Source organism: Zonotrichia leucophrys, chromosome 18 (genome assembly GCF_028769735.1).
Source record: "Zonotrichia leucophrys gambelii isolate GWCS_2022_RI chromosome 18, RI_Zleu_2.0, whole genome shotgun sequence".
NCBI lineage: Eukaryota > Metazoa > Chordata > Aves > Passeriformes > Passerellidae > Zonotrichia > Zonotrichia leucophrys.
This window is the reverse complement of record NC_088187.1, coordinates 7339921-7362042: the sequence shown is the minus strand read 5'-3', so window position 1 is coordinate 7362042 and position 22122 is coordinate 7339921. Positions and strand designations below refer to the sequence as shown.

Sequence of the window (22122 nt, the reverse complement as noted above, 5' to 3'; positions counted from 1 at the left end):
GAAGGAAAAAAAAAAGCTCCTTTCAGGATTTCCTATCATTAAGACACTTAATCAGAAAAAACTGTAAGTATTAAATTCAGAAGACTTTTATTAAATCCTTGAGTTTTTGTTGTTCTTACCTATGAATGAACAACTCAGCTGCTTTGTGACTCAAATTTCTTTAAAAATTGGGGCAATAATTTTAATCAAAGTGTAGGAATGACATCAGTAAAGCAGTTTGTATCAGACTTACTCACTGGAGAGAGAATGGACTTGTCTCAGACGTTTAGTGCTCCCTTTTCAAATTAATTTTATACACACTCAATTTTATTTATATTAGAATTATTTTCAATACTGTACAGTATTACATTTCTTAGTTGCAACATTTATTTTCTGTTGCAATGAAACATATTCAAATTCTTGGACAGATTTTCTTTTTGAAATTACAGTTCTATGAACACTGTCAGAATTGCAACTCTTCATTTTTTTTTTTTTACCGAGCAGGCAAAATTGGACATTTAAATGATTTCCAGAAAATTAAAAGTCTTGCTGCAAGTAAATAGTTATGTAAAAAAAAGCTTTTGCATTCTTGACTGCATCCTTGTAAAATGATATTAAATATGATTGGATTTTTTTCCTGAAGATTACAGAAGCCATTTTCCTTGTTATGCAACTTTGAATTTTAATTTTTATGCAAGTACATAAGTTGTACTTGCATAAAAATTAAAGAAACCTTTGGGTTTCTTCCTGTGATCTGATTTGCAATGAATCTAAAGAGTTGCAAAAAAGGTATCAAATTTTTAATGAAACATTCTGATTTTCAAAGGAAGGCAAAAATTTAACAAGGTCTGTAATATAATGTGAAACAGATCTACTTCTCAACTTGGATATAACTGATGTTTATTGTAAAAATTAAAATAATGTAATGCTGAGATTTCTATATTTTCTTTTTAATGTCAACTCAAATAAGATTCAACAGTAAAAAGTTCATTGAATAACCTAATCATATTACTTTTGACAAAAATGAAACTATCTTACCGTCATGTATTTTTGTTAGGAGGAAAAAAAAAAATCAACCTTCAGGGATAACAAAACTGTGAAATTTTCCTTTGAATAAAACAGTTGATAAATTTTCTTTTGGGAAAACTCACTACTTCTGTTGTTGTTAAAAGTTTCAAAGAAATAATACATATTAATGTCACCAAATCAATATTTTCTAGTGGAAGTACTGTCTCAGCTAATGTTTAGCTGACAAATATAAGCTTTTTACCTTTAAAGCACACAGCAGTGATATTAATTTTTTTGCTAGCAAAAACTATTAAAAAGGGAGCTGTACACCTGCGTTCAGGATATACTCTGTATAATTTATCAGGGCTCTTCTATTTCTGATTTCAGTAATTCACTTTAATATTTATGGCCTTGCCAGAACAATGAATACACAGAGTTATCTCTTTAGTTGTCATTATGCTGCTTCCAGTGGGGAAGGACAGGTACAGTTGTAGTTCATCAGCTGAAAGAATGTCAGAGGAATTCCCTCAATGCACACTCCTCCCACAAACTGGATCTTACAGGAAATAATTTTGCCTAATACTAAAAATACAAGAAGATACAGCATCTTTAATATCAGGAGCCAAACTAATAGAAGTTAACAGGACATGCCACAGTAACAGCTGGATTTTGATGTACAGGCAGAAGGTAAAAAGGGGAGGGGGAGCAGCTGATGTTCTGGCTGATGAACTACAGCCAATTACCTGCACAAAGTTACAGCACTGCTGTGTTCATAAAATACAAGATTCAAAAACAGAATAGCAAAAATGTATGAATAAATAATGTATAATGAATGTATAAATAAATAGCATTTATTCTGTTGTGATAGACAAACACACCAGGCCTGTGTGTATATGAATACTTAATAATACTGGCCCTTTTCAAAATAGCAAAATTGTTATTTGTGAAGCCTTGCTCCAGCTTAGTTATTTGTGAAGCCTTGTTACTCTACAGCTTAGTTCCACCCACACTGTCAAAAGAACAGGAAGGGATAACTGACACTTTCCTGACTATGGAATGGTTTTGGCATTTAAACACATTATAGCTGAAAAATCCCTAAACTGAAGAAATGGATAGATCCAATATTTCAGCTTTTAATGCCAAAGATCTAAGGCATTGCCCAAAAATCAAAAGCAATTTTAACCATCAAGAGAACAGGCACTAATGGATGCTGAGCAGCAGCAGTTTCTATTCTCTTCTTTTATCTAGTCAGCATTCAGGGAAATGAAATAAGATCCAGGCAACTAAACTTCTGCCTGTAGGATCTTCAAAATCAAATGCATAGTGACTGGCAAGATCAATATGAGTAAATTAAGTAGGAGTTTTGGAATCTGTATTAATTTGGATATCATTTGAATGAACTTCAGCATGATTGCCTCATGTCAGATCCCAGGCTGAGAGCAAATTACAGGAACGTGATGGGATAAAAAAGCTCAAAATTCAGTGCTTGAGTTCCCACTGAGTGGAGACCCTGGCTTCAGAGCACTTCCTGGATGTGGATGGTTGGAATTGTGTCAATTGCAGCAAGATTGTATTTTTGGACAGAAGTGTCAGAGGCAGAGGGAGGAAATCAGCAGCCAAAATACTTGAAAGCTGTGTTATATGAGTGCCCATTTCAAAATGCTGATTGCCTGCTCTTTGATGAGGAGATAAGTATGTTCCAGGGTTAATCAGATTTTGGTCATTACCAGTACCCAGTGTATTCCTTTTCTAAATTTGTAATAGAAAAGAAGAAAATGCTATCACTACTCTTTGTAGCATGATTTGCACCATATGGTCTACTAAGTGCAGGCAGAAACTACTTTTAAATGCTGCAGTTCTTCACTGAGGCATTATTATCCTCTGCATGATGGAAGTCATTTCAAGTGTTCAGGAGATGCTCACATTCTGCAAAGCAGAACGGCCTCTCAAGGCTTGGTTTCTAAAAAGAGCTTACACTCCTTAAAGAAGATGAAGAATGGCTCTTTCAAGGGATGAGCCTGATTATTCTGTTTATTACTTCATTATTTGCATTTGAGGTCTGGAGGATCCTGAAGCAGTAAGCCCTGGAAAAGGAGCTGTTGTTCTTTTTCCAGAGTCTTTGCCTGAAGAATCACCCAAGTGCCTTCACAGAGCTGTCACTCAGCCTGCAGAGCTGAGAGCTGATCTGCAGCAGTATCACAAGGCAACGTGTTCTTGAAGATTTTCAGGAATACACTGAAATTCTTCAAGCCTCTTCCCTCAGGCAAATGTCAGCTATTACAGAGGAAGGGGATAGTTTGTGCGGATAACTTATAAATACGTCATTATGACCTGGTTGTCAAGGAAGATTTTTTTACAAAGGAAGCAGTTTTCTGTTGGAAAAACACTCTACAACCTTTTCTTGGCACCCAGACTTTGTTTCACATGTATTGTAAATGAATCAAAGAGGAATTTTGGCTGGGGCTCCTTTAGTTCGTATTTACAAGAATGAAGCAAATAATGAAAGAGAAGTTCTATTTAGAAGGGAAAATATATCACAGAGTTTTCCCAGCCAAACATTCTGATCCACTGAGCAACCTGAAAAATATTAATCCAGTTCTCTCTCTAAGAATTCAATTGCCAATTATTATGCTGTGGACACCTTCCTGGGAGAAGGAAACCCTTCAGTCTGCACTGTAGTCTCTATTACACTTTTCTCTTTGATGGCTGATATTTATGAAATACCACATACACAAAGAGCCCACTTTCTATGACAGTTCATCTGCAAGAAAACTTCAGATCACATGGAAAACATTTAGTGAGAAGCTGGCAGAGAACACTGCAGACAGAATGCTATTACATAGTTCCTTTGCCTTGACTACTTTTTTTTGGAGGGAGAGGGAGAAAAAAGCCAGTGAGGTTTAAAGCCTTAATCTCATACCCAAGCTTGTCAGAGCCCAAATCTATCTGTAATGCTCTCCAAATCGAATGAACTCAGAAAGATGACGTTCAATCTTTAAATCCTTCTCTGCAGATCTATTTTTAATTCTCAGGTTCATAAAATGGATCCCTGCTGTGGCTCCAGAGCTTTCTAGCATGTATTCTACCCATTATGTTTGGACATAACCACATGGTAGAATTCAGCTACATTTAAAACGAAAAGTTTTCTTTGCACAATTTTCTGTGTAGTGTAATAAGAGCAATTCAGTGTGACAGAACTATGATTATCATTGGTGGAGAACCAATTATCTCCTCTCCTGGTCACTGTTATTCTTTTCACTCCACCAGTAATTCTAACTCTAATATTCTGGACACTTTTGAACAAATTTTATCTTCTTATTTTGCTTTCTTTGCCACGGAATGAGTAATAAATTAATGCTTCATAAATAACATCAAAAAACTATTTTTCATATCTTATTTTCTCAACAACCATTTTTTCAGTCTCTTTCTAAATTAATTCCTGAACAGTCCTTTGATACAAGAATTATGGACAACCATAATTAAGCACCTTTCCAAAACCTCCTGTGACGTACCATTTCTGTTCCATTTTTGTAAATCAAAATTGGATTAGAACCGACATGCCTGCTCAACTATAGGCAAATACCATCAAAATACACAATCATTTCAATGATCTGAACCAGGAATTATATGATAATTCAAACCTGTTTCTTAGACTTTCAACTGATGCAGTTTATTCCAGTCACTCTCATGAATTACCATCATTTTCACCAATGGGAACAGCTTTCTGTTCATGACCTGAGGACATACATGGATATCTCCAAATGGAACTGCTGCCTACATTCACTCCCTACAGCAACAACATCTTCATTAAAACACTTTGATACATGTTCATGCAAATCCAGCAGAATAACATTTTGTAAATATTCCAGTATGAAAAACAGAGCATTAAAGTAATGAAATTCTGCTAGTTTTACATGATTCTGGTAATCTTCATATTCCTCACTTTGGCATTAATTTTGTGCTGTAAGTTTTCCTGTGAAGAAATGTACTCTGGAATAACTTTATATTCTAATTATAGTTTGATGAAGATGCTGCCTGAGCTGACACTGAACCTGCTCTGTCCTTCCATGCTAGGAATGATTTATTCAGCCAGTTCACATCCAATTTTAAATGAAATTATCCATCTTCTTGGCTGATGAACTGATACCAGATTTCAAAGCACACAGAGATGGACACACTCACTCACAATCTACTTCCAGAATGGCACGGACAGACTTGGCAAGGTCCCTGGCTTCTGCTGCAAGAGCTGCTGTGACAGTGGGTCCGACCCTTCCCAGCCGAGCCAGAAGTGCTTTAGTGGACAACGTCCTCCTGTCACTAAGATAATAAAAAAACAAGTGTTTATTTGTAATATGATAGAGGAAACTGCTCCTTTTAACAAGGTAAACTTGTTTTGCTGAAGTATTTTTGTTCCCACTGTATGAACAAAAAAGATTCATGCTCCCAAATCAGTGGGTTAGCCCCAGCAGCAGTCCTGGCTGAACAATGAATGTTTTTGGAAATTCAATTCAAATAACATTCAGAACTCAAAATGCAGTATCAAGGACTCAGAGGGTGTCAGGAAAGGAACTGGAATGGAATTTTCATACCAGCATTTAAGAAGGGACACTGCTTCATTGGACCCAACTCTTATCTTCTCTGCTGTTAGTGAGTCAGTTAGTCACCTTGGCTTAGTATTTGATAATTAATCCATTCACTAAAATAAATTCTGTGAACTTCATAAAACAGCCAACATCGTTGTTGTGTGCAGTGCCAATGGGAACTGCATCTCACCCATTATCTACAATATCCCAGTGAGTCTGAGCCTACCTAGGTATTTTGAAATATAGTTCCAGTTCACTTCACTTAAATACATTTAATTTTCTTGAGAGCTGTATTGAAAAAAAACTGCAGGAAAGAGATGGAACAATTTTACTGTTACATAAATATTAATGAAATGCTATCTGCAATATATAGCCACAATCATGCCAATTTTCTGAAGGACCAAAAGCTGCTTAAATCTTCTTGAATATTCCCAAAAAGCAGCTTTTTAAACAAGAAAAGTAACAAAATGTAAATGGATATACATTTTATCAATTTATTTATATGCTACTGCATTCATTGTGATGCAAAATCCCCTAGGAAAATCTAAAAAAAATATTAAAAAATTATAACCCACTGTTAAGGTTCCTTGCATTTTAACTAATCATTAGTACATTATAATTACTTCATGGAAACATCCAGACAATCATAGCTATGTAATTACTAACTGTTTTAATTTAATTCAGAGGTTTTTAATGAAGCTGTATCCTGAAAGCCTAATTTATAATTCACGCCATTTCCTCTCCTTCAATAAAATGACTCTCAGAACTATACAGCAAAAATATAGAAAAAACTAGCTACAAGGCATTTCTTTGAGACTTGGAAACAATAGTGGAGTTTTTCACTATTAATATTGCCATTTCATTACCTTAAAATTGTTGAGGAAGTAGAGTTATCTGAAAGTATTTCATGCACAACCTGTTGGTCACAGTCAAGAAGTTAACAGTTTATAAATCAACACATTCAAAAAGTTAATACCTTATAGTTTGATCTTCTATTTGGGGGTGGGGGACTTGATTTGCAATTAAATAGTCTAGTTTCTCCCAGCTTGAAGGGCAAAAGTAAAAACCAAAATATTATAACCCCTTTAAATGAAGTAAATATAACCATATCCCTTTTTTTGTTGGTGTTTCATAACATGCTAAAGAATTATCAACTATTAGCTTTTCCGCCTTTTTCTTCTGAGGAATTTCATAGAAATTGAGAGAGTTTGGGTGGAAAAAATTATCTGATCATTTTAATTTGTCCAGTACAGCAAAACCCGAAGATTATGTAAACTACCAGATGGATCTGCACACTTACACATCATCTATATTTCTAGGAATCAAGGGATCTCTACAAACTGGTTTACAGCTATTTTACTATACTCATTCCTCACAAACATCAACAAAACCCTTTTCCAAATAAGATATTATTAAAAATGAAAGGCAAAGTTACCTCTACAAATTGTAGCAATTTTTCAGTGGCCACCTCAAAGGTCTTCCTGGCCGACTCGGATTTCCGCAGCTGGCAGTCAAGCACTGTAACCCTCTTTCTCAAGTCGTGAATGCTCTCCTGGGAAAAGTATTTTAGGGCTTTTATTCTAATAATTTTCCTCCCATGGCTCACACAGAGACATAGTGTGAACAGAGTGTTTGGAATGTTTAACACGCTGTTTTCTACGTTTCTGTAAAACATAAAACTGGAATGTCTGAGCAGCTGGCAAATCAGCTCCAAACGGCAACAGATTTTGGCAAATGATAGAAAGGTAAATTAAAATTCGAAGATAACAACAGGAATAGGGCTGAAAATTAAGAGAGTTTGAACTGACTGATAAAGGGATCAAAAATACCAACCTAATGGTGACAGTAGCTCAGGAGGGTGTGTAAAGAGCCAGAACAAACTCAGTCCCCTAGCTTGCATCCACACATCCATCGGCCAACACAGTAATTATGGCACATCTTGGAGGAAATTACCCCCTAGGATGTCTCTGCATGCACTTGTATAACCTATTGATCAGTGTTGTGCATCCCTCCCTCCTTCAGTACAGAAGATGTGAGCCCTGTCAGATCCAGCTCTGGAGGCTCTGGGTTTCATTAGAGTTCCTGGCACTGCTCCTGTGACAGGACCATGAGTAAAGTCCTCACGTGGACCTGGGCATGTTCTGTTCAGCACAGCTGTCTGCTGGACACAAGATCTAGAAAGATCTCTCCAAAATACAGAAAAAGCAGTAGTTAAAAATAAACTTTTTCATCACACTGCAGGTGATCATTCTGAAAGCCCACAGCCTACTCTAAAACCCCTACAAAATAATCACCAAACCCCACTTACTAACTCCACTGGAAGCAAATAATTTGTACAAAGAAGCAGAATCATCATCCCCCCTGAATGTCAAAGAATCTATTGATTCAAACACCTTTTTTTGGTAATTTCACTGTAAACTCTGGAGAAGAAGCTGGTGAAAGAACTCACTCCTTCCCACTAAAAAAGTGAGAGGGACCAATCTGATTTTTATTTATGCCTCAACATATGTTATATTCCATTTAGTGAATGTGTTTTAGGGGAAGATTTACTCATGCATTAAAGAAAAAAAACCAGGTGTGACCTTGCCTAAAACTTGGCTCCTGTAACTGACTCCCCTTTTACAGCAGGATGGGGACAAAAGGCCATAAAATGGAGTCGGGACCTATTTGATATTGCTTCTTTTGGATAAGAAATGCAGAGATTGAAATCTCCACACAGATATTGTAGTACTCAGTCAGAATTTCAGGAACTCAAGCTAGAATCTCTGGAACAAACCTCCAGGAAAGCAACCCACACTGTATGAATTTCTTAAAATTTGGCAATTTATAGAAGTCCTAGAAAACAAACAGTTTTGTACAGTCTAGATGCAAGAACACCTGACATAAAAGATGGAGCATCTTACCCAGATGTTCAGAAAAAACATCCAGGGTGTGATTTACCTCATCACTCACAATCAGATAATTGGAATTCCTCCTGGGAACCACAGGGACTTCCTAAGCTGTTCTCTGCAAGCTTGTTTATCCCAGAGCTTGACTTTACCTTCTAATGTCTTGAAATATTAAATTAATTCTCAGGATGAAACAAGTCAACATTTCAGTAGGTTTTTTTCACCAGGTCATATGTACATTCATTTTTCATGAGAAAAACAAGGTAACCTCACAAATGCCAACCTGCTTGCACTTGTTAAAAACTGTGTCAAAAACACAGGTCAGGAGTTATGAAAAAAATTTTTGAAGTGCATCAGGTATTTTATTTCTTAGCCTGTTCTGAAATGTCTTGCTGAAGATGAAGTAGAGAAGTAGACTTAAAATATGAGGTTCAATTAATTTTTTTTTTGCAGGATTAGTAGCATTCAAATCATTACCTTGATTACATCTAAATGTACTTTGGAACAGGACTGGACTTTACATGGTTGTTATTTGCCTAACAGAAACATAAACCTGAAGGCCATTTTCACATGAGTACAAAAGCATACAAATATATGCAAGGTGTACTCTTTAAAGACAATATATCTGCAGCCCAGAAACTAATCCATGCTTAATGCTTGAGATGTGCCATTCTGACCTATAACCCACATATACCAGGAGCTCCTGTTTTTCCAGCCCAAAGATGTCTGGATAAAGGAAGCCTTGTACACTTCACATTACCCTCTTCAATCCACATCATCCCAGTTATTGAATAATACAAGACAAACAGTGACCTACTTTAGAAAAGCAGATGAAAAGAAAATGAAAACCAGATACATGACAACAGCAAGGAAACCATGGTAACTCTGACAGGCTTTGCTTACTTTATTTTGGCCAGAATGCTCAGTGAGCTGAGCCTTCAGCTCTCCAATTTCAGCCTCCAAGAGGCGAATCACCTCCTCATAGTCCAGCTCCATGCCCCGGGCCTGCCTCTGAGCAGCCTCTGCAAGGTGAATTCTGCTGCGCAGGGCTCGCGTCTCCTCCACGGCTGCCTTGGCTTCCTGCAGATTATACAATTCAGAGGAGAACTTACAACTCCAGCGACCAAAAAAAAAAGAGCTGATTTAGCTCACAACCACTGCAGTGTCGCTGAAAGACACGAGAGAATACAAGTACACTACTACTTTTAAGGTGAAGGGAAAAAAAAGGGAAGTTTTGTTCTCTGACTCCAATATTTATAGTTTTACAAAAGTGACAGTGGATTGGAAGGTGACATTGACACCTCTGCAATGACACTGGTCAAATTAACGTCTATTAACTCTCTCTTCTTCTAAAAAGGAATGAAAAACAATGAGTTATTTACAGAAAGTGTGTGAGAAAGTTCACTACAACAATGTCAACATCAGAAGGCTTAGAAAAATCTTAAAAAACGAGGGTGACACTGCAGCTGGCATCAGGGCTACCTGTTAGTGTTCATGGTTAGAGGGTTCAATGGCTAATTTTTAACATTGTGATGTGCAAATGAAAAGCAGGTATGTACAGAGACATAATTTTCCTAATAAATTAAATTACAAGTTCTATAATTACTGAAAATCTACTTGAATGAAAGGTTTTCTCGAAATGCACCAGATGCTGTTGATCTGCCCCATTGCTTTCACACCAAAAATTACCTTAATGAGATGTTACTTCATTTTATTTTTATTGCTTGAATTCACACTCTAGTCACAGCACACACATCATGTGGATGGACTTTTAATGCAAGTAATTCAGTCCACACTCTTTCCAGAATCAGTGCTTTTTTTTTTAAATTTATTTTTCTGCCTCTTTCCTGGTCCTATTATGTTCCTAATATCCTGGATTACCACAGAAGAGTGATAGATAAAACTTATATATAAATAATGTACAGAAAATCAGAAACTGTTAGCTTTTAATTCAGCTAACGTAATCCCTAAATGTTGCAAAATCTCCTTTCAAGAAAGATATTGCTCAGTTCATTTTAGGACTGAATATTAATTGAAATTAACTGATTAGTAAATTAGAAAGCCAAACTAAAGGTCTGTACAATGGAGTTTGTTTACACTCATCTAGGAATAAAACAAACAAACTGCTCACCAAAATGTACAGGCTCACTGGCACCAAAATCACTGAGCCACCTTTTCCGTCAGCTATTAATTAATCTGTAGGAAAAGTCACTTTATATCAATTTTCTGAATAATTAAAGTTATCAGATTTGAACACACAAATTCACAGAGCTAGAAGTTTTTTGTAGAAGTTGCTCAGTTAATGATAGTTAGGTGAATATTCTATTCCTGGTCTACCTGTTACATTCTATAATTATAATTATATCCTGGTTGGGAACGGAACTAGAGGGAAAACAGGGGGTGTTTCTCCTCCCATAGAAGAGAAACACACTATGACTCTTTACCATGGGGAGGAAATAACCTTCCAGAACCTAGATTTGAAATTGCTGTTTCTAAAAAACCTAGATGACCAGATCTTCCTGTTTTGTGGAAGCAATTGCATATAAAAGGTGTCGTAATAGAAATGTCTAGAGAGGTCAGTTAAACTTTAAAATGCAGATTTAATTCTTTCCTAACATAGAAGCATTTGTCCTGTACAATCAATATCCTTCAAGTTAGGTTTTCCTATATTTTGTGATAATGTTCTTTCTGTAAAACGCTCCAGCAATCTCAGCTTCATATGACTTTTAACCTCTACACTGTTATTCTTAATAGACAATATATTCTGGGCCACAAATCAGTTAATCTCAGTGACATAAAACCAGTACATCATCTTCCTCATCTTTGCAATATAATATAATACCAATTTGGACAATGGCCAGGGACATCCTGGTCTCTCATAAAATAGAGCAGTGGAAGCAACCACACATGAAGAACAGCAACACCATTAGTGAACACAGGTGACATTGGTGCTGCATAATTTAGAGGTTTCTGTTACAGGGCACAAGCACTAAGAGATCCATTTAAGTGACCTTTAATTTGACAGCAAGTAGAATGATTTTCTTTTTTCCTTTGGAAGCATTTGGGTGAACTACACAAGGACCAGCTGCACCTGGAAGCACAGACTCATCCCAAGCTGAGATGTGTGTGTTTTTCCTCAAAGTTGTGTGTTTACAGCACTGAGAGCAGTGTGAGGGTCATTACTGCTCGCACTCCTGAAAGCACAGCAATCACCCCACCCCTCCTGCAAGCTGCTCCTGGCACTCCTTTTTCCTAGAAACAATTCAGGGAACACAGAGACTTCTAAGAAGTTACCAACCTACAGAAGTGGAAGTCAAATTACTGCCTTTGGGGAGGGCACTTTCTTGCCAATGTAAGAAAAAAATGAATCAACAGCAAGAAGAGCTGGGCCCTGCTGCTACAGAGGATGAGCTGGGAGCCTTCAGCAGCAAAGGCATCCTTGGGAAACAGGCTGGAGGTGGGAAAAAGATTCTTGGAGACAAAAGTGAAAAGATGCTCTGACGTTAAGTTTGACTAATATAAATGAACACAGAGGCCTTGAGAAAGGGTGGCATCTTAAAAACCCACACTTAGGAATTATTTAAATAAACTGACATGAGAAAAGTGAAGAGAAAATTGCTATTATGAAAAGGGAGGTCTTCATTTTGAAAGAAGACATCCTTGAGATAAAGGTTTAATCTCTTATAATCCAGAATTGCCTTTACTCCTCCATTGTTTTTTCGGAACCCCAGTTGTTGAATATTAATTTCTCTGTAATAGCAGACTAAGTATGACCAGATTTCAACAGTGAAAGACCTAAAGGAATAATTAAGGAACAATGGCTTCTTACATTACAATGAAACAATTACACACACTACAACTGAATTAGTAAAATTGTCTGACACACCAGAGCTGTTTGCTGGAGCAGAGGGGCACAAAGGCAAATTATTGCATTGGGTTTTTCCATTCTCCAGTTACTGGAATCGGCACTGTGAGCACACAGTGGGTTCTCTCACCTGGCAGGTAAGGGGGCCCCACCAGTGAAGAATTGATGGGTAATACCCACTTCAGAAACACGAGCTCCTGTCCCACTCAAATCTATGAAAAAAGTGTCCAAGGCCAGGCTGGCAGGGCTTGGAGCAAGCTGGGATAGTGGAGGGAGTTCCTCTCCATGGCAGGGGGAGGAATGAGATGAGATTTAAGGTCCTTTCCAACCCAAACCAATCCAGGATTCTAAGACACAACAGATAGGGGATCTGCAGCTGCTAATATTTCATTTATATAAACACCTCATGGGACCCATTGTCCTGATCTGGTATGAAGCCACTACAGCCAATAAGAAACTAACAGCTGGAGGAGAGAAGCTGAATCCTTAAAAAAGCAATTTCAAGGTACAGGTTTCTTCCTAAGCCAGGCTCTATTTCTTCCTTGGATAAATTCAAGCATAAGAAGGTTTTATCCAAGTTTTATTCCAGCCACCACAAACACCTAAACTAAGATATTCTTTTAAACTATGTGATAATTGTAGTTACAAATCAATCATGCTTGTTGATTAATTCTACAAAAATTGTATATTGAAATCATCCTTTACAAGAAGTTTGAATATCTTTACTATGTATTAAAATAAAAAACCTAATGAAATAAACCAAACACTTCTTTCTGGCAGGGTGAAATAGATTAGATACTGCTTCCAAAATAGCAATCATTCAAAGCCCCTATTTTCCCCTCAGAGAAAACAACCACAGATAGCAAATCTCAGCCCTATGAACCAAGTCCAGGGGTTTGGGGTACCACAAACAGTTTCTTATCTTCACAACCTCTCCCATTTCCTATGTTCAGCTGAGTGCTCCAGCTGACACAAAGTGCCCAGAAAAAGCTGTGGTACAGAAGGGATCATTCAGGCTGAAATCCCCAGGACTCTCAGGCAGCACAGGATCCAGCCCAACCCCTCCAGGAAGACAGAAGACATCATTACAGATTTCACATTCGTGCTCTTGGCAAGACTTCAGGTACTCGGAAATGCCTTTCTGTGTTTTGTGCCAATTCCAGCTTACATATGATTTCAAGGAAGCCCCAAAGATATAGTGCTATATCACAACTTCAAAGCCAAAATAGATCAATTAATGGATTTTAATTGTCTCATACCAATATTAGAAAATAATTACTACCTCACTGCGAGTTCAGCAGCATTTCTAATTTTAAGAGTTTATTCATGCTGTTCATTACTGAGTCAAGCACTGTTTAATGAATTGGTACTAACAAAGCATGTTCATTAACCAGAATATTTGTACCCCTGTCTTAATTAATCTGTAATCTCTGCAATTAACAATTAGTAGAAAAGAGAAATACCACAAAATATACCTCAATATACGATTGGTAACCTAAATCCTCATTTAAAATGTTGTTTTCTCAGGAAAGCAGTCATTTAAAAAAATGTTTAAATTATGCTAAAGTCAGAAGACCTTAAGCACAGCCTTAAATTGGGTTTTTTGTTTATTTTGGTTGTTTGTTACTTTTAATCAGGCCATTAGGGTTCAATAATGTACTCATTAATTCCTTTCACTAACCAGCTCAAGCAGGAATGCACATCATAAGTTAAATGGCAACTTATACTATAAGTAGCCTATTTTTAAAAAACTTATCACTGTGAATCTCAGTGCCAATATTGTTTTTAAACAACAGAAATATATATATAATAATATATATAAAACACTTGAACATGCACCAAATATAAACAGGAGAAAATGTCCATTAAAAGCCCACTTTCATCTTTTAAAATAGATCATACAATGCTATAATTATATATAATTTAGTATTTCTCTTTCACTTCACTACATGGAACCCTTTCAATGCCTACAACAAAATCAGTATTTATCCCAGGGAGGTTTGCAGGGCAAAATTGAATCTCACCACCACACGACAGTACCTGAGAAAAATAAAAGTGGGAGGACCTCGAGTGGTGGCAAATGGGCACTGCTGCCACTTAAAACATCTTAAAGCAGCCCTGTCCAAGGCTGCCTTCCCAGGAAAAGCAGGTTTGTACTGGGGATTGTACTCTGCACCAGCTTTAGCCTGGACTAATAACACTGAACAAGTGTTCTGGTCTAGAACAACACAGTCAGCCCATTAGAGATGGGAATTCAAGTGCATTACTGCAACAATCTTCCAAGTAAATTATATCCAGAAGATAACCCAATTTATTTCCCACAGTGTACAGAAGGAAACAACACAATACTAATGGAAAAAGCTTCCAAGCAAGCTCTCGTAGATTCAAGGAATAAAGGTAATAATGAAGGTGTTCAACGAATCTTAGGAGCAAGATATAAAACTAATCTTAGTAGAGGGGATTTTCAAACTTTATCTTGCATTTTTACATGATATGTGACATGAGAAACCCACAAAGAACAGGTGCAGCAGTGCAGGAGGGAAGGAAAGCAGCCAGCTCATTAGAAGGAAAAGCTGACAGGGTGTTCAGGAGGAAGAGGGAACAGGAAATTTCCTTGGGTTTGAATCCAGGCTATAAATGATATGAGACTTACATTTAATTGGGAAATTCCTTTAAGAGACACAAGGAAGCCAAATACTCTGATTTATTGGCTCATAATTATAGATAGATTTGGAGGCAGAAAAAAGACTTTCCTCAGAAAACCCTGACTACAACTCTTTTTCCTGGTAATTTTTTCACACTTAAGACTGGTTGACATATAAAGTAGTTAATGTTAGGACTGTAAATTAGGCAACTGTTGCCTAAGAGCAGCAAAATCTCTTTAAGAACACTTAAGACTAGAAAGGTTCTACTACATAATTATCCCACTTCATTGATCCAGCTGGTCTCAGGATTCCTATCTCAATTCAATAGCAGAGAAATCGATTACTGCTCTAAAAGGTGAAGAATCAATTCTCCACTTTTAATCAAAAGCTCTGTAGTAGCACAAGAACCATCTTTGTGTTGAAATCAGTGTGAAAGTATAGTCTATATGAGCACTAAGAGAAAAAGAAGTGCTCCTATCTCCCTTCCCCAAAAAATTTAAAAACTTTTACATGATTATAATTTTTAGAGATTTCAACATACTTGCTTGACTACTTGAAGCTGCTCTGCCAACTGCTTCTGTAAGTTCACAGATTCAGACAGTTCTTCCTATTAAAAAAAAAAGAATGATAAATAAGTTTGAAAGAGAAGGAGTTTTGATCCTAAAGCAATTAGATCTTTCAAAACTACAGATAACAAGACTTAACTTCTATCAACAACTTTTATAAAACCTGTGATAAAAGCATCTCTAAAAGATAAACAGCATCAGTGAACTCACAGAAAAGTTAAGTTTTTTGAGTATTTTAGAATTATTTACTGAACATTTCTGGGATGTGTGCAAAAGAGTCTAAGAAATAAGGCAATTTATGATAGGTTGATGAATGTCAGTTTTCCACATCAGCAGTTTAGGGACACCTGCTCAGTATTCCCTGTGTTCAATGTAAATGGGGTTCTTTCATTTCAGTACAAAGCTCTCCGAAGAAGAATCACTGTGCATAGAACAGAGAACTGACCTCTGGCCATTTCAACCCAATGTTTCTATCATTTACAGCAAGAAATTTTTTGGACCAATGGGCAATTTTTAAAATTGTCTTTGTCCCAAGCTCAGTACTCCTGTTGAAGAACCAGGGTTATGTAAGCTGAACACAGAACTTCCAATCTTATGGTTGTTAAAAAACAAATTCAGGACCATGGGAACGTGGTAGTAACCTGGGGTATTAAGAAATAATATTTATTGCTTTAGGACATGGGAATTTTGTAATGTCTGGGAAAATATGTATTAATTTTGCACACAGATTAATTTATCCTCCAGTTCTGATTCCTTTCAGAAGTATCAGCACACACTCAGACTCTGCAGTTACTAGCATCATTTTTAAATAAAATGGTCAAGCAAATCAGTAATTTCCATAAATTCACTTATGTGAAATATCTGCTTAGTCTCATTTCTCTATAGACCAGATTAAAAAATGTGTTAGCATTCAGCATAATGGCTAAAATACACTGTCTCCACAAATACATTGTAAGCAATCTTCAAACGTGATTAGGACTGTTTGCACTGCCATTTTATTTATCTATGAAAAACTGCACATGAAATTCAAATAACCAATAAATTCCTACACACACTCAAAAAAAAACCCCTAGTCTCTTGAATAATTTAAAGCAAATAAAAAAATAAGTGTTACCTTTAATTTGCTAATTTCTTTTAAAGCTTCATTTCTTTCTTTCTTAAGTTTTTCCACATCATCCTCCAAGGAATCACAGGTTACAAACTGTGTGCACACAAATACATAAGGTTGGAATGGATTGCTAATTATGTCTTCCATAATCTTTAACATCTTATATTAAAAGTTCTTGTTAATAAAACGAGAAGAAAATATTAATTTTAGGATGATTTATAGATCTGAAAATGCTAAAAATGTTTAATAAAATTTTAAACAACTTATCTTCCAAATGAACAATTACTTTTCCTTTTAAAATGGATTAATAAAGTGTTTTTTAAAGTATCAAGAATATGTCACTATTTCCATATTTTAAATAATAAGGCATTATATTTTAGTGTTCATATACTAAAATGCTCTTTTTTAAAGTCACCTCTAAAATAAAATGATTTTCACTGTAGCAGTAGTTCAAATCACTGGGCCCAGTAATTGTTTCTCACTCACACAGGTTGTAGCAATCCCAATTCTATTAAGAAACCTCAGTAAATCAATGTTGTCCAGACTTACAACAAACCACAATTTAATTACATTAATTGCTTTCTACAAATTAGGCTGCTTAAAAAAAGCTTCACAGAAACTAGGTTATCTTAAAGAACTCCATGCTGCAAAGCTGTTTTAAACATCTGCCCAAGATTTGGAGTTATTTTACATACAATAAACTCTCCAATAATCTCCTCCCAACTGACCAGGCACATATTTTACCTGTGAGTCCTGTAAGCTGGCAACTTCACCCATCCCAAAGGTTTCAGATTTGTGGCCATCATCAGCTTCATTTGATTGCACAGACAACAGATTCCTTGAAACTTCAATGAAATCTAGGAAAAAAACAGTTCAGATTTTGTTGTTGTAGCCTGGAAGTTCAGTTTAGTAACAAATCATTGATGCAACACAACTGCCAATATCACCACGAACAGCCACTCTGATAAATGCAGTTTTCTAAAGGAAAAAAAGACAATCAGGTATCTTCAAAGAGAAAGTTCTGGTAAAGCTGATGAGAATAAAAATGCCCAAACACATTGGAATTAAGGATCCTCAAATCAAATTGTGAAGGAGAAAAGAAAACAAAGGTGGTGTGAAGTTCACCTTCAAGGTACCTGAGAGGTTCTGCATTTGGCAAGTGTCTGTGAAAAATGAAATAAGTCTGCACACCAGGTATACACACCTGCCCTTCCAATAAGCTGACCTTACCAGAGGAGACAAGAAAAAGGAAAAATTTCCTGCTAGCTCAGAGCTCATGGTTTCCTTTTCAGACCCTTTATACCCTTGACAGAGGCTTGGTGAAATTGATGTTGACCAAGCTGAAAGTTTTAAACACAAACAGTCTCTAATGCACAATCAACATGACTTGGATTACCCATATATTTTGAATTTAAAAATTCTGCTACACTATGACAGAAATGTGGAAATATAAAGGTCAGTTTAGACCACATAAAATCTGATAGAACACCCAGTATTTTTCTTGTTGAAGATCTTTTTGGATGTTTAAGTACAAAATACTATTTTTCACACACTAGTGTTTTTCATAGACTTTAGGGAATGGGAAATTTCCATCAGTTTTAGCATCAGAACCATCATGTCTCACAGTTTCTGAAAAATATTTTTAAATTGTGCGTGTCATCAACCAAAATTGTTACAACCACAAGAAGCAACTCATTCTCATCAGAATTAGGTTTAGCTGGAAGAATTGTGATGGTCTCCCTGCAAACCTGTTTCTATATGCAATAGTTAAAATATTCTTGCTTCCCACATACTGAAATTAAGTGATCCATCTGTTTACTTGCCTCAAGAAGCTTCTTTAACCATCAAAACTCTCCCAAATAATTTCTGGAAATATTACAGTTCCCTATTGTCAGAACAAAAAATTCAAGATTTTCTGAGCACAAAATAAAACTTTCCCAAGGCTGCTCTTAATAAAATAAATTTGTGATTTGCCTTCCCATTATTTAGTTTCAAGTAGAACTTCAAGCTTATTTTTATACAGCAAAATAAGGTTCTTGCCTCAGATTATTATTTTATTTGCAGCAGCAGCCCAATACTGACAAGAAATATATTAATGGTCATTATCTATAATTTTTGTATTCCTACTTTTCATTATTTTCTATGGTAATTAACAAATTAATACCTCCAAAAGACACTGTTCCTTTAGAATCTTTATGAAGTTGCTGCCTTAGGGCTTGCTGCTGTTCATCTGTGAGCTGAATCCCAAGATAATTCAGTGCCTGGAAGGAAAAACTTATTTTGAAGTGAAAAAAGAAAGGACCAAGGATAATGACTGCAGGGACATGGGGGAGTAATTAAAGACCTACACTTCAAAGAGCCTTTGTATCCTGGTACACTCTCACTGACAACACTTTTATTCCAGAGCCACTCAGTGACTTTTCCTTCTAATTGAGAGATGTTCAGATATTATTTAACCTTGAATGCAGATGAGTGTAATAAGCAAACCCCTTTGTCCTTAATAACTGCTTTAAAAATCCTGAGGGAAGTTCTGATTCCCAGAAGAGTTAATCAGTAATTAGATTAACAAAAACAGTAATTTGCCCAATACATAAACTGAAATATTGGCCTGCAACATGAAAGATCCACTGAATAGATAATTCTGTGTGTTATTTATACTTTAAAGTTTGTCAGACTAGAAATACTGTCTAGATGTTTTACCTGCATCATGAAGGGGGAAGAAGGAAAACTCAAGATTTTTAAGTATTTACCCTCTCCAGCTTTTCTGTTTTGAGATGAATACTCAAGTTCTTTCCTTGGGGCTCATAATCATCATTCTGGCTGGGGGCAATAACTAAGAGATAAAAAAAAAAAATAAAGTAATATTAATGCAGTGGTAACTATTGCTTTGAAAAAATTTGTTCTGAAGCTCTGCTCATCAAGTGGATGCCAGCTAAATACCCACCTGCCAAAAATACATGTTAATCCTTTGACTGGCTTCTTTTTTTAAAGCACATAATTGTAATCAACAAAAATTATGGGTATCAATCACTTCCACTATTTTTTTTTTTTTTTGCATAGAAAAGTGACAGGTAGGAAATGAACAGAAAATAACCAGGAACAGCTTTCAGTGATCCATCAAGCATATGGCTTCTCCTTGTGGTATTTTCTCTCAGAGATACACAGATACTCAGGAAACAGAAAGGGAAACACACTTGTGAATTCCAAGAGAGACCTCCAAGACACACCCTCGGTGTAACTGACAACTGGAGGGATCTAGAAAAGATCTGGAAAAAAAGATCTGAAACTGGGAAAGAGAGGGAATGACCTGCTCCCACACATGGCAGGGAGCTTAGGCTGAACCCCACAGGCCCCTCAGTAATTTTTCCTGGAAAGGAACTCTTTCCTAAGAACTCCTGTCCGTCAGGCCATCACCCATCAGCCCCTTTCTACCCTTATAGTCAGAAACACAAGTTTAAATGGGTTTTTTGAACTATCACTTTGGATTTTAGATGCATGCAAATAAAAAAAAAAAATTGTTTGCATTCCTTATTTATAAATATAATGTAGGTCTTAATTCATCATTTCATTAGTGAATTAAAAAGGTACTGAAATCAAACCAGTGTTTGACAATTGCAGTTTGAGATTCTCTTGCAGTTTGAGATTCTCTCCAAAGGAACAGAAGGAATCACAGAGAATTCTTTTTTTTAAATTTTTTTTTAGTTTCACAGCATATCTGTTTCCAAGCTCAAAGTAATTTACATTCTCTTTACATGCCAAAAGCATAAACCAAAATATCTTGAAAATCTCTGACATTAACACCTCTCATATCCTATATTAAAAGTCTGAAGGCAGTGAGCTAGAACCTTGGTGGAACTGGCTCAATTTCCCTTCAGCTCAGAATGAAAAAACCTCATGTGTGAGTTGGTGCAAAACTTCTCAAAACTATGCTGATTTTTTTATAAAGTGTTAAAAACAAGAGTATCTCATCTAAGAGATGCTTTCATTTTTCAAGGTTATCTTTGAAAGTCTATCCTTGAAAAAGGGCAGCATGAAAGAAGTGGCAGGTTTTTCTAAAGATGTGCTGTTAAATAAGAAGAAAATGAAACATGACTAGAGCTGCAAGTGTTTGTGCTTTCTGCTCTACTCCCTCCCTACATTCTTCAGATGTGTTCAGAGACTGTGCCCCTCCTGGTATCTTCAAAAAAATAAGCTCCTGTGTACTGAATTATATTAACCAAGAGTCTTATATACTGAATATATTAAAAAAAAAGACTTTAGTCTTGTTCCTTTGATTCAGTGTTTGTCATAGCCAATATGTAAAAGCTGTGTGATCATTAATCTCCAGGTGTATTCAATACTAAAACTTTGCCAGTTTCAACAACCTACATTTGCTCAGCTCACCCTTCAAGGCAGGGAACCAACTGGTCACATTTGCAATATGGGAACTGTTTCATTTTAAATTTGAATATCTAATATGGGGTATAATAAATGCAGGTACAATTTAAATAATATCAGTGGAGAGATATCTGGAATGAATCAGATCCTGTGCATTTGTTCTTCCTCTCCTCAGTATGTTAGACATGAGATTGAGAAGCTCAGCTTAAGCTTAATTGCTACTGCCTGAAGAAAAAGAATATTCAGGTCTGCACAGAGAAATACAGAACAGAGTCAGTTCTATCAGTGTGCCAATGGGGACTCCCATTATTGTGTCACACTGTTTCTAAATACAACATACTTGTTTCCCACAGGAATTACAATTGTTCAGCTCAGATTTGGTTCTGACCATATTTCACAAACCCTGTTTTTCCTTAAACATTGTTTTCAAAATATTTCAAGATGTGATCAAAGTAACTCTTGTCCTTGTTACAATGTCATGACTCTAAAACACAAATATACATGATATATTGTATTTGTTACTAATGGAAAAGCTGTTAAGAGGGCTGCATGTTAATTCTATCCTTTCAATATGCTGCCCTGATTTAAGCAAAAAAGCCATGCAAGCAGCATACATGCCCAGAATTTCATCAAATCAAGAAAGCACAGTTTCTATGGCAACCTAATCTTGATCTATATGTGAGTCTTCATTATCAGGTTTCTACTGAGTCTATTATCATGACTGCTGTATAGCAAATGTTGTGATCACTCATTTTTGTTTGGTTTCAGCTGTTTGTTAGAGACAATGTAAGTTATATTTGACAGAAGCTACTAAAAATCCATTGATCTCAGTGCTTTATTTAGGAGTATAAAAACAGAGCAATATTCCCTTTTTTTTAAAGACTACTGAGTCTCACTATGCACTGTGCTCTGTTTGACTGTTATTGAATGAGCAAGGGAAAGGGTGGCAGGGAATGAAATCAGCACTTACCCGTGGCAGACACATCAGCAGGATTGCTGTCTAGAGCAGTAATTGGAGATTGCTCTCCCATCTTGACTCCAGTTTCCATCTACGAGAGGAAATGAAAAGTCATGAAATACCATTTCTAAAGCAGATCACAAGC

The 22122-nt window shown here is 36.2% G+C and overlaps 1 protein-coding gene across 6 annotated transcripts in view; it reads right to left on the bottom strand.

Moving 5' to 3' along the window:
- Nucleotides 1–22122, bottom strand: part of STXBP4 (syntaxin binding protein 4) — a 66186-nt gene that overhangs the window by 25743 nt on the left and 18321 nt on the right. For 5 of the 6 annotated variants that reach the window (XM_064728684.1, XM_064728685.1, XM_064728686.1 and 2 more), the window contains exons 12-21: nt 21990–22068; nt 19393–19475; nt 18807–18903; nt 17387–17499; nt 16649–16735; nt 15510–15575; nt 9362–9538; nt 7006–7122; nt 6437–6486; nt 5174–5304 (exon numbers count right to left, since the gene is read on the bottom strand). In XM_064728684.1, coding sequence (XP_064584754.1) covers nt 5174–5304; nt 6437–6486; nt 7006–7122; nt 9362–9538; nt 15510–15575; nt 16649–16735; nt 17387–17499; nt 18807–18903; nt 19393–19475; nt 21990–22068 — 1000 coding nt within the window. Of the gene's footprint in view, nt 1–5173; nt 5305–6436; nt 6487–7005; nt 7123–9361; nt 9539–15509; nt 15576–16648; nt 16736–17386; nt 17500–18806; nt 18904–19392; nt 19476–21989; nt 22069–22122 lie in introns of those variants that run through there. The other variant, XM_064728689.1, reaches the window with a different exon arrangement.